The following is a 15,903-nucleotide window of genomic DNA, read 5'->3' as shown; positions in this document are numbered from 1 at the left end:
ACAGTGACTTGTGGGATAGCACGGTGACCAGTGCTTGGATCCCAGCTGATCGCAATACATATCAATGATTTAGGTGATGGAATTAAATGTAATTTATCAAAGTTTGCAAACCACACCAAGCTGGCAGGGAAGGTGATCTGTGAGGAGGATGTAGAGATGTTTGTGTGATTTGGACAAGCTAATTGCAAGTACATGGCAGATCAAATATAATGTAGATATGTGATGTTATCCACTTTTTGATAGCAAAAGCAGGAAGACAAATAATTACCTGGATGGCAATAAATTTGGAAAAGGGCAAGTGCAATGAGACCTGGGTGATAATGTTTTTACTGGAGTTAGGCACACAGGTGCATTGGGAACATCCTACCAGTGTTTAACCTATGACTGAGGACTCCAGAACCAGGTGTTACAATCTAATCATATGGGGCAGGCTATTTATGACTGAGATGAGGAGAAATTTCTTCACCCAGAATGAGTGAGCCTGTGGAATTCTCTGTCACAGAATATTAAAGGTTTTCAAGGAGCTACATACAATTCTTAAGGCTAAATTGTTGAAAAGATATGGAGACAAAGTGGGAAACTGGACAATCAATCATTTTAATAGCAAACTCCAAGGCTAAATTGTCTACTCTTCCTCCTACTTATGTTTCCATATTTCTGTTTCTGTATTTTCTTAAACATTTTCAAGGGAACAGTTATCTGAATTAAAAGGGATTCTGAGAAACAAATAAAATACTTAGTGGCTTCATTACACAGAAATATTACTCTTCTTTTGAAGAGAATGGGGTGAAATATTAAAGGGAAAACATAGCTGACTTTACGAGTGCACAAGAATACCATTTGGGCCCAGTAATGTTCTTGCCATCTTTGTGCTGATAATGGTTAAGGCCTTTCCTGTACAGAGGCTGGGGCTGTTTTTCCCTGGTGTATTGGAGGCTGAGCGGTGACCTTCTAAAAGTTTATAAAATCATGAGGGGCATGGATAAGATAAATAGACAAGTCTTTTCCCTGGGCCGGCGGTTGGAGGGGTGGGTGGGGGTCCAGAACTAGAGGGCATAGGTTTAGGGCGAGAGGGAAAGAATTAAAAAGGAATCTAATGGTAAACTGTTTCACACACAGGGTTATGCGTTAATGGAATGGAATGCCAGAGAAAGTGGTGGAGGCTGGTTTAATTACAACATATTCTTAAAAGGCATCTGGATGGGTAGTTAAATAGGAAGGATTTAGAGGGATATGAGCTAAATGCTTCCAAATGGGACGAGAATAATTTTGGGATATCTGGTTGGCATAGGCAAGGGTCTGTTTCCATGCTGTATGGCTCAGACTCTAAGTTCTGAAAGCTTTGCATTTTTCTCGAAATGTGGTGCTAGAACAATCCATGATACTCCTACAAGCCCTAACCAGTGATAAAGCTTTAACATTAGTTGTCTTTACATTCTGTGCTTTTATTTATAAATGAAAGTAGAAATATTGGTTAATTTTAGGAAATTGAATACATAGGCACCAGGGTATTGAATTGCACCTGCTCACTTTATGGCCCTGAAGTCTACAGTGATCTTTTGAATGTTATTAAATGTTAACTTAATTTTGGTTTGGTTTTACTGTTACCACATCTACCTAACCATTCCTAGTCAATAACATCTCCAGAATATGTCAGTTGAGTAGATGAGAAATGCAAAATTAAAACTTGGTTCCTCTCTGCAATCCTTTTTACATACAGTTTTTAAATGCTACTTTACAAGCTATGTAATGGCATTTGAATGGCACTTTTACTTTTGATAGCATGCTTTTTGAAATATTTCTTTATGCAAAGTATGGCATCCTCTTAATGGTGGAGTTATGAATTGGGCATGTTGTAACTTGCATTTTAAAATTGACATGTGTCAAATCTTGGAATTAACTATAGTAGCTTAATTCTTTTTAAACTGTAGCTCCACATTGGATTCTGAACTTAAAGCTGAGAAGGAACAAAGACAAAGTCTTCAGCAGCAGTTGCAACAAGAGAGGGATGTAACATCGCAGTTGAAAGCTCAACTGTTGCAGAAGTCTGGCTTAGAGAAGGTAGATGTTTTTTATGCAATAAATTGCATGTTTTGAAATGGCATTGAACAATTCACAAATCTCATAAATTACAGCTTTTGGAACAAGAAACACTAATGTTCTATAATACTAGCTTACATCTTTGCTGCTCTGTGTGGGATCATGTTCAAATAACGATGGAAATTGGTGAGTGGCAAAAATAGCCTCTTTTATTCCGCAATCTCAGCACAAGTTCGAGGTGGCAATAGAATCCTGAAATACAGTTCTTACAAGAACCCCTTCATACATGGTTCTTAGATATATTAAAGTTCCATTTTCTAGAAATAAAACAAAGGTTTGAAGGGCTTCTGTCCTGGGTGATAGAAGCTGGGTTAAAGTGTGCTAAATGCTGATTGCTGCTTCTGATAGAATTAAGAGTGTTTATCTGCTCTGCTTGGATAACTTGAGATGTTTAGTTCTTTTATCTTTTTAAGTTATTATATGTTGGTAAAACTACTAAGCCTATATGCTCTAAATAAGTAAAAATAAATTGTACCTATATGTAAAAGAATACAGGGTATTGAACTGATTATTGCAGCTGGGTTGTAAGATTTGTTTACTATTTGCTGGTGAGTTTCATTTGACTCGTCAATATCATGGAAGTGCTGTTTTGTCAGTTAGTTTCTTTTAAAGGGATAATGGCTCAGTTAAAAGATATTTAACAGGTACTTAGGGAATCTATTCAGGTCCAGGAGATGGTTGGTAAGGACTGATTTAATATTAAAATGTTTTGTGGAGACTTGATGGGGATGATGCTGTTCTGTATGCTACATTTATTCAGAGGTAAACACTGCTTGTAGCAAGTGCTCATAAGGTTTGAAAGTGTTATCTTGATTAGAAAAGGTTGTTTTAAATTTGGATCATAATATACTATTGAACCATGGTCTTATGAATTAATGAATGAAACTGTTATAGTAAATAAGGAGTTAGAGTTATGAATGAACAGGAACCTGGTGAGTGTGTTGTTAAAGATAACCTATAACAATACTGCACAACTGGTAGGTAATAATTGTTAAAGTCCTTTTAAGATAAACTTCTGAATGGTAAAGGTCCAAGAAATGCTTCTGCGTTTTGTTGACATCCAAGATTAACATTAGTAGTTCACCAACATTTATGAATATGGTTATATTAGCTGAGCTGGATGTGACCCATTGTAACTACATCATAAAAATGAAAAGCTAATGAATGGAGGTGCTGTATCTTAAAGATTTTATGTGGCTATGACTATATAGTTTGGCAGCTCATTTCACTATGGCATTGCTCTTGGAAAGACAGACTCTTGGAAACCAATGGTTTTGTGTGGATCGTTGCCTCATTTTGTCATTGTCATACAGCACTGCTGCTTTTGTCAATTTCCAACAGGTCACTTCATATTTTATAGAACATGGCCAGACTATATTGCTCCCACTTTGCTGTGGTGATTGTCATTCCAAATCTTTGGTCAAGGATGTGACACCTGTCAGTTTACAGACTGATTTTATGCAGACATACGTAACACACATCTTTTGGATCAGCTGAGTTTTTATTTGTATCTTTCCTAATGTAAGGATCCCATATACCATCCTCCAGGACTGGATGAACAAATCTTTGGTAAATTGTAATTGTGATTATGTTGCAATACCAAAGATTCCGCTTCAAAAATCCAGGAATCTTATTTGCTTTGAATGCTAAAGCTGAATGTGGAACCCCATGGAAGCTGAACCCTGTAGATATGGTTACGTATTGATCTGTTGCAGAATTTAATTTTGAGAACTTGAAATGTTTGGATCATTTTTATTGGTCATGTTCATGACGACAAGGCATTATTTTTGGTATTGAATGTCATCTGCAGTGGTCCTGCCAATTTAGCAATTTAAGGTTATTTTGAAATAAGTTGGTATGATCTTTGAGTTTTCCCTGATGTGTAGACCATGCAGTGTTTTTCAAATAGTCATGCCCTGTTTTTTGCAATTTATTGAGAAGTTCTTTAATGTTTGGGAAGATCCCAACACCGTTCCTGTGGGTACTGTAGAGGGGACATGTGGGAAAGAACGATTTCCTATTGTACATCACTCTGTCATCTTGGTTAGGCAGTGCTGGATCCCATTTAATAATGTCCCCCTGATTCCTATATTAGTGAAATTTGAACAAGAACTTATGAGAAACTTTCTCAGAGGCATTTGAGAAATTTAGTACAAACATTTTGTTCTGGACAAACTATTAAAGATATCCTTTGGTAAATTGGTTGTGTGGCTGCCCAAATTGTACCTTCAGTTGTGGTAAATCAGAATAAGTTAGCTGGAAGGGAGTGAATTTTTTTTTAATCTTTACTATTCAGCAGTACTGTTTTAGCCAGTTAAATATTTAATCCATGTTTGCTGTGCAGCTTTGCAAAGCTGCACAATCTAAAAGTTCCATGCAGGCCAAGCACAAGTAGGCATGATGTTATATCTCATTTTCAGCTATACAAAATAAATTTAAAGGGCCAGAAAATTAGAAACCAGTTTAGTCTCATACTAAAAGGAGAAAAAGGACAGTTTGCAGACTTCTGCAAAGGTGTTTTGCTTTGGACAAAGGTGCAAGGAGTTCAGTTCTACAGGCAGAAGACAGTTACTTAATTTGGTATCAGACAGTCACAGACTACTCCTCCTCCTTGTCAATTGATCAGTATGTTAATTTAGAAACTTGTCGCACTGTGTGCTTGCTGCATGTGCAACTCTGGCCATAAATAAAACTGTTGCATCCTGATAAGTGTTATGACTTACCCAGTCTTTTTCACTGAGCGATTCTTGGAATTTTGTTTACCTCAGGAGATCACTGCTTCTCGTACTTCTTCTGTTTGCACTTCATGTCTCATAACTTACTGTTTCTGCTTTCTCTTGTGCTGCACGTATGCATGTGTTCTCATTTGTTCTGGCATGCATCCTGTCCTAGTCATAGAGATGTACAGAAGGGAAACAGACCCTTTGGTCTAACTCCTCCATGCTAACCAGAAATCCCAACCTAATCTAGTCCCATTTGCCAGCATTTAGCCTATCTCCCTCAAAGGCCTTCCTCTTATACCCACCTGGATGCCTTTTTAAATGTTGGAATTGTACCAGGCTCCTCCACTACTTCTGGCAGCTCATTCCATATACTCACTACCCTCTTTGTGAAAACGTTGCTCCTTGGGTCCCTTTTATATCTTTCCCCTCACCCTAAACCTATGCCCTCTAGTTCTGGACTCGCCTAGCCCCAGGGAAAAGACTTTGTCTATTAATCCTATCTGTGCCCCTCATTATTTTATAAACCATTGAGGTCACCCCTCGGTTTTTGATGCTCAAGGGAAAGCAGCCCCAGCCTGTTCAGCCTCTCCCTATAGCTCAAATCCTCCAACCCTGGCAACATCCTTGTAAATCGTTTCTGAACCCCTTCAGGTTTCACAACATCCTTCCGATAGGAAGGAGACCAGAATTGCACGCAATATTCCAACAGTGGCCTAACCAATGTCCTGTACAGCCGCAACATAATCTCCGAACTCGTATAATCAATGCTCTGACCAATAAAGGAAAGCACACCCAAATGCTGCCTTCACTATCCTACTTACCTGCAACTCTACTTTCAAGGAGCTATGGACCTAGACTCCAAGGTCTCTTTGTTCAGTAACACTGCCTAAGACCTTGCCATTAAGTGTATATGTTTTGCTTTTCCAAAATGCAGCACCTCTCATTATCTAAATTAAACTCCATCTGCCACTTCTCAGCCCATTGGCCCATCTGATCAAGGTCCAGTTGTAATCTGTGATAACCTTCTTCGCTGTCCACTTACCTCCAATTTTTGGTGTCATCTGCTTACTAACTATACTTCCAATGTTCACATCCAAATCACTTATATAAATGACAAAAAGCAGTGGACCCAGCACCGATCCTTGTAGCACTCCACAGGTCACAGACCTCTAGTCTGAAAAGCAACCCTCCTCCACCACCACCCTCTGTCTTCTACCTTTGAGCCAGTTCTGTATCCAAATGGCTAGTTCTCCCTGTATTCCATGAGACCAAACCTTGCTAATCTGTTCTCCCATGCAGAACCTTGTCGAATGCCTTACTGAAGTCCATAATAGATCACATTTACCGCTCTGCCTTCATCAATCCTCTGTTACATTTTCAAAAAAACTCAATCAAGTTTGTGAGACATGATTTCCCACGCACCAAGCCATGTAGACTATCCCTAATCAATCCTTGCCTTTCCAAGTACGTGTAAATCCTGTCCGTCAGGATTCCCTTCAACACCACTGACATCAGGCTCACTGGTCTACAGTTCCCTGGCTTGTCCTTACCTCCCCTCTTAAATAGTAGTACCATGTAAGCCAACCCCCAGTCTTCTGGAACCTCACCTGTGACTATAGATGATACAAATGTCTCAGCAGGGGAGCCAGTAATCACTTCGCTAGGTTCCCATAGAGTTTTAGGGTACACCTGATCAGGTTCTGGAGACTTATCCACCTTTTTATGCATTTCCTCCTCTGTAATATGGACATTTTTTTTAAGATGTCACCATCTATTTCCCCACATTCTATATCTTCCATGTCCTCCTCCTCAGTAAACTCTGATGCAAAATGCTCATTCAGTATCTCCACCATTTCCTGTGGCTCCACACAAAGGCTGCCTTGCTGATCTTTGAGAGGCCCTTTTCACTCCCAAGTTACCTTTTTTGTCAATGTATTTGTAAAAACCCTTTTGGATTCTCCTTAACCCTATTTGCCAAAGCTATGTTGTGTCCCCCCTTTGCCCTCCTGATTTCCCCAAGTATACTCAACATCATATTGTTTTTTAAAAAAACAAAGAACCGTGAATGTTGGATATCAGAAAACTCAGTAGGGTCTGGCAGACTCTGGAGAAAAAAGTAGAATTAACTTCATTCTGAAGAAGGGTCACTGGCTCCAAAATGTTCACTCTGCTTCCTCTCCCCAGATGCTACTAAACTTGCTGAGCTTTCCCAGCAATGTCTGTTTCTGTATCAGTTTAAATTGAGCCTTTTCTGAACAGAGGATGGATGGTGGTGGGTTATCTTTTCTCTGCCCACCTAACCTCCAATTTCTATCTCTTAAGTAATCAAACTAGGTTGTGCTGAAGTGGAATTGTTTTAACTCCTTGAGTAGTGTGACTTTTAAAAACCGACACAAGACTGGTTTTCTGGTTCAGGTTTAAACAAAACTAAATGATTAATTCTCAACAGTTAAATGTATTCACAATGGTGCACACACAGGCAAGGTAACTTCAAAAGTGATATGCTTTTAAGGTTTTAAAGAGGTCAAAATGTCATCCCTATGGATTGGAAGCTTAAAGCATTGAAGGCCTGATGGTTCTGTTTTGGTACACTGAACAAAATGAAAGTTTAAACTTTACAGCAACAGCTTTAGTGTTTTGCTACTTGTGGAATTAAGATCGTAGTTTTGCTCCAGGTGGAGTTTGAGTGGCTGAAATTAAGACAGGTGCTTTTCTTTGCTCAGCACAATTTCTTCCCTCTGCATTTCCTTGTATCTCAGATTTGGGGTTGCTATTTGTGTTAATAAGCTGTCATTATTTCAAGCTTGATTCTGTCATGGAACTACAGTCTGATTTTCTGTTCGCACACGTGGTTCCAGGCAACTTGAGCATTAAGAGGTTAGGGTTTTACCAACTTCTAAAAAAGATTATTCACATCTTCGTGTCCTGTCTAGACAAGTGGGCCAGCTTCCCATCTTGAATAGTTGCCTGTATATTGACAGACCAGAAAGCAAATCAATCTATTTTGTTCGAATGCAGGTGGTCTATTCTACGTCTTATAAAGAACTGTTCATTTATCCATAACTTTGCAGATTTATTTACATGAATGTGATAATCCTTGTCTATTGTTTGAGATGGAATCAAACACTTGTCATTCACAGCTTTCTTTTTTTAAAACACATCCTAGTTCCAAACATTTTATTTCTGGTAGTTATCTCCCAAGTTGGCCACAATTATTTGCCCATGAGAAACTTTGTTCCAGAACAAAAGGAATTGCTCAAAATAGTTTTTCAAAGCTGTTGTGCCATCCAACCTTCATTATTGAATTTAGGTTGCATCATTTATAGATACAATTTCTATAATTTCAGAACTCCAATCTGTAGAACTACTAATCCAATTACATACTGTGATACATAAGCACGATAGGGAAACTTATACCTAATTGATATATATTTTGGATAATTTTCCTAATGTTTAGGATTAGAAAACATTAAGATTGACAAGTCGCCAGGCCCGGACCAGATTTGTCCTCTGCTGCTTTGGGAAACGAGAAGTGCAATTGCTTCGCCACTTGCGAAGATCTTTTCATCCTCGCTCTCCACTGGAGTCCCACCTGAGGACTGGAGAGAGGGAAATGTAATTTCTCTCTTCAAGAAAGGAAATAGGGAAATCCCCGGCAATTACAGACCAGTAAGTCTCACGTCTGTCGCCTGCAAGGTGTTGGATAGGATTTATGACCATCTGGAAGAGCATGGCTTGATTAAATGCAGTCAACACGGCTTTGTGAGGGGCAGGTCATGCCTCACAAACCTTATCGAGTTCTTTGAGGATGTGACTAGAAAAGTTGAGGGTCGAGCTGTGGATGTGGTGTATATGGACTTCAGCAAGGCATTTGATAAGGTTCCCCATGGTAGGCTCATTTAGAAGGTCAGGAGGAATGGGATACAGGGGAATTTAGCTGTTTGGATACAGAATTGGCAGGCCAACAGAAGACAGCAAGTGGGAGTAGAAGGAAAGTATTCTGCCTGGAAGTCGGTGGTGAGTGGTGTTCCACATAGCTCTGTCCTTGGACCTCTATTGTTTGTAACTTTTTTATTAATGACTTGGATGAGGGGATTGAAGGATGGGTCAGCAAGTTTGCAGATGACAAAGGTTGGAGGTGTCGTTGACAGTATAGAGGGCTGTTGTAGGCTGCAGCGGGACATTGACAGGATGCAGAGATGGGCTGAGAGGTGGCAGATGGAGTTCAACCTGGATAAATGCAAGGTGATGCATTTTGGAAGGTCAAATTTGAAAGCGGAGTACAGGATTAAGGATAGGATTCTTGGCAGTGTGGAGGAACAGAGGGATCTTGGTGTGCAGGTACATAGATCCCTTAAAATGGCCACCCAAGTGGACAGGGTTGTTAAGAAAGCATATGGAGTTTTGGCTTTCATTAACAGGGGTATTGAGTTTAAGAGTCATGAGATCTTGTTGCTGCTCTATAAAACTTTGGATAGACCCCACTTGGAATACTGCATCCAGTTCTGGTCGCCCTATTATAGGAAAGATGCTTTGGAGAGGTTCAGAGCAGGTTTACCAGGGTGCTGCCTGGACTGAAGGGCTTATCTTATGAAGAGAGGTTGACTGAGCTCGGACTTTTTTTTTTCACTGGAGAAGAGGAGACCTAATTGAGGTATCCAAGATAATGAGAGGCATAGATAGAGTCGATAGCCAGAGACTATTTCCCAGGGCAGAAATGACTAACACGAGGGGTCATAGTTTTAAGCTGGTTGGAGGAAAGTATAGAGGGGATGTCAGAGGCGGGTTCTTTACATAGAGAGTTGAGAGAGCATGGAATGCGTTTCCAGCAGCAGTTGTGGAGGCAGGGTCATTGGGGACATTTAAGAGACTCCTGGACATGCATATGGTCACAGAAATTTAAGGGTGCATACATGAGGATCAGTGGTCGGCACAACATTGTGGGCAGAAGGGCCTGTTCTGTGCTGTACTGTTCTATGTTCTATATTTTCTGTGGGATTGATTCTCCATGTGTAATTTTTGTTCCACAATTCTCCTCTCATTTTGATCATTTAATATTTGACATTTTTATTATTTGGAGAATAGAACAAATATATTTACCAAACCATAAAGTCATATGGGAAGGCATCACGTCGTTCTCACTCTCTCTCTTTTCCCCCCGCCTTTCCCTTTTAACCTTTGCTTAAGTATTCTACTTCAAAATAATAATTGTTGAGGAAAGCATGAGCCAGGCAATATATTGAAGTTTTCGAGCAAACTGAACACCAAGTTTTAAAATGTGTGGCAGACAAACATGATGTTTTGAACCTGGAATGACTTTTAATGGTCTAAAGTTTCCTCCGTTGGCTTAAGAACTAGGATCCTTGTGAAGGAATTCACCTGTGTTTTTGATAAGTGATCATTTTTATCTTTGCTTGTACACATCACAAATTGTCTATTCTGTTATAGTCTTATAAAATATCATCTTGCCTGACAAATCAAGACTTTGCCTGGTTATGAAAGTCCTAATCTGTTAGTGAGCAGTTTCTTGATATCTTAGATTTAGTATCTTGCGTGATGAGGATTCATGTTTTATTGGCATCTGTTATGATATTTTTCATAGATTAAAAGCTGAATTGTGCACAAAATAGCTGGTCCAAATTTTCAGATATTCACCCATGAGTGGCAATGAATATAAAGTTAACTACTTTGGTAGGTTCCGGCAGAGACTTTCTCATGCAGAGAATATATTTGAGTCAGTGGATAATGTTTACAATTTTTTGTTTGACATTTTATAAAAGTAATGTTCCACATACTAGAATCTGGCATTGGAATATTTAGTGGTATCAACAGAGTTGTACCATTTGCAGTAAAGGATTTTTTTGTTACAGGAAATGCAGACATTGCAAGATGAGAAAAAAGAACTCCACAAGATCTGTGAAGAACAGGAACAGGCGCTACAAGAAATGGGACTCCATCTTAGTCAGTAAGTCATTCTTTTAGAATGTGTAAAGCTTTTTCAACTTTGTTTCTGCTCTTTATGCTTTCTTTCACCTTAAGCAAAAGTATTGAAAGTAATACTTAGCTAAGTGGAATCAGACGTGTTTGTGTTGATTTAAAGTACTAAATTAATTAGAAACTTTAATGTCACTTTCAATATATTCACAAAAATTAAAATTATTCAGGAAACTGACCTTTTTAAAATTGCCACTGTTTATTAATTTAATCTAAATTTCCTGTTCAAACTATTTTTATTTTAGGAATTGAAGTAATTGTCAACCCGATTTTTAAGCAACTACATCAGTGATCTGGCATTATAAATGATGCTTAACACTTTTTTTTTCCCCAGATCAAAATTGAAAATGGAGGACATTAAAGAGGTCAATAAAGCATTAAAGGTACTTTTCTCTGGCAGCAAAATCTTTGCAATCTGTTAGAACTTTGAATTATCAAGATGAACGTTTGTTTGGCCATCTGTGTAAACTGTATTTTTCAAGGTGGTTTCTTTGACACAAACAATTGGTGTTTTGTAGAGGTAATGTTAATGTTTTAATGTTATGATCAAGATTATCTTGCCTTTTGTAGAAAACCTGCATGAATTAAAATACTTAACTAAATAAATGGAATGTAACACCCAACTAGTTGATCACCATTATGCTGAGAATGCTGGGAATTACAGACCAGTCAGTCTTATGTCTGTGGTGGGCAAATTATTGGAGAGGATTCTGAAAGACAGGATTTATAATTACTTGGAAAACCATAGTTTGATTAGATTATAGTCAGCATGGCATTGAGAGGGGCAGGTCATGCCTCACAGGCCTTGAGTTCTTTGAAGGTGTGACAAAACACATTGAAGGTAGAGCAGTGAATGTGGTATATGTGGACTTTAGCAAGGTGTATGATAAGGTTCCCCATGGTAGGCTCATTCAGAAAATAAGGAGACGTGGGATACAGGGAAATTTGGCTATCTGAATACAGAATTGGCTGGCCCATAGAAGACACAGGGTGGTTGTAGGTGGAAAATATTCAGCCTGGAGCTTGGTGACCAGTGATGTTCCAAAGGGATCTGTTCTGGGACCTCTGCTTTGTGTTTTTTTATAAATGACTTGGATGAGGATACGGAAGGGTGGGTTAGTAAGTTTGCCAATGACACAAAGGTTGGTGGATAGTGGAGGGCTGTTGTAGGTTGCAACGGGGTATTGATAGGTCGCAGAGCTGGGCTGATAAGTGGCAGGTTAAGTTCAACCTGAAAGTGTGAAGTGATTCATTTTAGAAAGTCAAATTTGAATGTAGAATACAGGGTTAAGACAGGATTCTTGGCAGTATGGAGGAACAGTGATATTGGGTCCCCATCCATAGATCCCTGAAAGTTGCCACCCAAGTTGATAGGGTTGTTAAGAATGTGTATGGTGTGTTGGCTTTCATTAGTGGGGGGGTGCGGTTAAGAGCTACAAGGTCCTGCTGCAGCTCTATAGAGACCTGATTAGACCCCAGTTGGAATAGTGTGTTTAGCTCTTGTCACCTCGTTATAGGAAAGATATGGAAGCTTTAGAGAGGGTGCAGAGGAGATTTACCAGGATGCTGCCTGGACTGGAGGGCGTGCCTTATGAAAGGTAGACTGAGCTAGGGCTTTTCTCAATGGAGCAAAGAAGTGTGAGTGGTGATTGGTAGATGCATACAAGATGATGAGAGACATAGTGAATAGTCAGACTTTTTCCCAGGATGGAGTGGCTACCACGACGGGGCATAATTTTTCAGGTGATTGGTGGAAGGTTTAGGGGAGATGTCAAAAGCCGTTCTTCAGGCAGAGACTGGTGGGTGTGTGGAATGCACTGCCAGCAGTGGTAGTAGAGTCAGATACATTAGGGACATTTTAAGCCACTCTTGGATAGGCACATGGAAGATAGTACAATGAAGGGTATGTCAGTTTGTTTGATCTCTGAGCAGGATAAAAGATCAGCACAACATTGAGGGCTGAAGGGCCTGTACTGTTCTGTTCTGTGAGCTTTGATGTAAAACTACTTTTATTGGTAGGGAAATGCCTGGCTGAAAGATGATGAAGCAACATCCTGCAAACAATGTGAGAAAGAATTTTCAATCTCAAGAAGAAAGGTACTGCTCAAATTATGAATTTTTCACCGAGTTTAACTAATTTATTTGCTATTCTCTAGGACTGAGAACGTAATATCTCATGCTTTGGAATATAATATTGCCAATTCTAAGAACTAGAATTTCTTTAAAGGTAATGTTGTTAGCTATTAATCATCTTAGCCTCCTTCCTTAATTCACTACAAGATTTGAAGCCGTAATATTTGTTTTCTACACTACATAACTTGCAGCACCCATCTCCCTCACTTACTCTTTCTCAGTGTTCATGGTTACTTCGTCTATTGCAGCTTGGTGTACTTTGAAAATTGGTCCCGTTGACATAGTCCAACTTTCAAGTTATGTTGACACCTGTTCCTAATACTGTGTGTGCAAACACATAGTATCTAACATCTAGCCCCTCAGGCTATTGAATGACTCCTATCCCATCTGTAACAATGTTAGATGGGGAGAACAAGGAAAATGAGAAATTTTGTCCATCTGATTTTTCCTAAGCTACACAAATCCTAGATAGGAAAAATGTCTTGAGCATCCTGTGCTCCTAGTTAGTTTGAACAGCACCCTTTGCTATGCTGTTCAGTGACACAGACCAGAATTATCCCTTCTACAGTTCAAATATGGTGGCAAGCATCTTGGATAGCATTACATTCACATGGCCCTTGGTGAACATTTAGTGGCTATTTGCTTTTCAGTACATTTTTTATATTCAAGCAATTTTATGCCAACTTCAATGTTAAATCAGATGCCAATGATGAGTGGAAGTTCTTGCCTCTCCCAACCTTCCAAGGTCAAACGTTATGGTAGTTAAAGGTCACCTGGCCCCTTCTCACTACATGCCTCCCCTGAATGCTCTGCTCCAGGCCAGCTGAGCTAGAGAGCAGGTCCTTCTCCTTCTGTCAAACTAAGTTACCTCATTGGTTTGTGGAAGCCTAGACTGAAGTTGCATGTGAAGTCATTGATTCCCAGCAGCCTAAAACAAAACATGACTTAGTGCAGGAAATGGATAACATTCTCTACTCTGAGGGTAAGTTCCACTGTCTCATTGCACCTTTTCAATCTTAAGGCCATCACTCAATCGAATGCTACCACTGTATTGGCAATGTCATTTGGTCATGCCACCAATCTTCTAGTATTTCCCACACACTGCTTTCATACTCTCTAAGGATGGATCACTACTTAGCAAGGCTGGAAATGGTCAAGTGCACATGCACGTATTCCCTTCATACTGAACTCTGTCTATGCATATATGTGGGTACATTTTTTTTTGGTCCATGCTAGCAGAGGGTTTCTTGATCTCTGCATCATCAATTTTTTTTGAAGAAACTGCAGTCTGGTTGACTGAAGAGGATCAAGGAGAAAGTGAGGACTGCAGATGCTGGAGATCAGAGCTGAAAATGTGTTGCTGGAAAAGCGCAGCAGGTCAGGCAGCATCCAAGGAACAGGAGAATCGCCGTTTTGGGCATGAGCCCTTCTTCAGGAATGAAGAAGGGCTGATGCCTGAAACGTCTATTCTCCTGTTCCTTGGATGCTGCCTGACCTGCTGCGCTTTTCCAGCAACACATTTTCAGCTCTGAAGAGGATCAAGACCAGTCTCTGCCAATGTATTACCGAATCCTGTGCGCAGCCTTGTCTCCTGGGCAGCACAGTGGCTCAGTGGTTAGCACTGCTGCCTCACAGCACCAGGGACCTGGGTTCGATTCCAGCCTCTGGCGACTGTCTGGATTTTGTACATTCTCCCTATGTCTGCATGGGTTTCCTCTGGGTGCTCCTGTTTCCTCCCACAGTCCAAAGATATGCAGGTTAGGTGAATTGGTCATGCTAAATTGCCCATAAAGTTAGGTGCATTAGTTAGGGGGAATGGGACTGGGTGGGTTACTCTTCAGAGGGTCGGAGTTGACTAGTTGGGCCGAAGGGCCTGTTTCCACACTGTAGGGAATCTCATCTAATCCTCTTCTCAGAAATGCAGCCATTCTTGCATTTACACTACGTGAAAGGTTTTGTTCCTTCACCAATTAGTTATTTTTTCTGCAAAACTGACATGGCCCCTGAAGGTCTCCAGCACTTTGTACCTCCTGAGGGCGGAACCTCTGAGACCTCCGAAGGCACTCTGGCAGGGCATTTGCCTCCCTTTCCCCGGCACAGATCCACTGACTTCAGTGGATATTTGTACTGGAGTACAAATGGGCACAATCCAATGATCACATCACTAACATGTCCAAAGTCACTGAAATCTGAAGTTTCTGATATTGAGGATTGCTAGAGAGAAGGGTGATGCCAGGAGGCTCTGAGGAAGATTGACAGATACACTGGGACCTTTTTATCTCTGGGTGTTCAGAAGATGACCTGATCTGCAGTCACTTGGGTCACTGGAGGTTTGGAGAAGAGCAGGACAAGTAAGGTTTACCTGCAACTTTGCAGGAGACTCTGCTCCAGTGTCTAAGGAAACAGATGATACCTGTCAGTATCTTCAAAGTCACCAGGGCATACCAGTCAACAGGATCCCTCCAACCTCCACTCTATATGTCAGGTATTCACTCTGTTGTGGTAGGCAAATAAAAATAAATTGAGGACAAGTTGGTGGCATAGCTGTTTCATTAGTGTATAGAAATGTGACATGTAAATTAATATTTACTTTAGGGTTCTAATGTCTGCTGTAGTCTCCCTTCCCTGCAAGGTCCCAGCATGATTGGTTGAAATGGAAGCGTTGCAGCATTTTCCGAGGAAATTCTGCCCCCCTCAATACTTTTAATGTCTTGCTACATCAGGAATGTCCATGCCTGTACACTCCCTCTTATGAATAATGAGAGGTAACTTCCCCATTCCTGGGAGGAGCTTAATGAGGAAGTATTAGCATTTTTGCACTTTATGATGGTGGAAGCTTTCTCAATGAATTTGTAGGAATTGTAAAAGTACAGTGTTGGCTCCTAACATTGTACAGGACTGGAGAGAGAACGCTGGGGGGAGGAGGGGGGGTGCAGAAGTGGGACTAGTGTTA

The 15,903-nt window shown here is 40.2% G+C and overlaps 1 protein-coding gene across 4 annotated transcripts in view; it reads left to right on the top strand.

The window, feature by feature from the left end:
- The window catches only part of LOC140492091 (RUN and FYVE domain-containing protein 1-like), an 83,075-nt gene that overhangs the window by 52,130 nt on the left and 15,042 nt on the right, over positions 1-15,903 (top strand). For all 4 annotated transcript variants that reach the window (XM_072590817.1, XM_072590820.1, XM_072590819.1 and 1 more), the window contains 4 exons: positions 1,932-2,061; positions 10,694-10,788; positions 11,152-11,200; positions 12,837-12,914. In XM_072590817.1, the coding sequence (XP_072446918.1) occupies positions 1,932-2,061; positions 10,694-10,788; positions 11,152-11,200; positions 12,837-12,914 (352 nt within the window). The remainder of the gene's footprint in view (positions 1-1,931; positions 2,062-10,693; positions 10,789-11,151; positions 11,201-12,836; positions 12,915-15,903) is intronic.

The sequence above is a fragment of the Chiloscyllium punctatum genome, chromosome 20 (assembly GCF_047496795.1).
Source record: "Chiloscyllium punctatum isolate Juve2018m chromosome 20, sChiPun1.3, whole genome shotgun sequence".
Taxonomy (NCBI): Eukaryota; Metazoa; Chordata; class Chondrichthyes; order Orectolobiformes; family Hemiscylliidae; genus Chiloscyllium; species Chiloscyllium punctatum.
The sequence above is the reverse complement of the archived record's forward strand: the minus strand, read 5'-3'. Positions and strand labels throughout refer to the sequence as shown.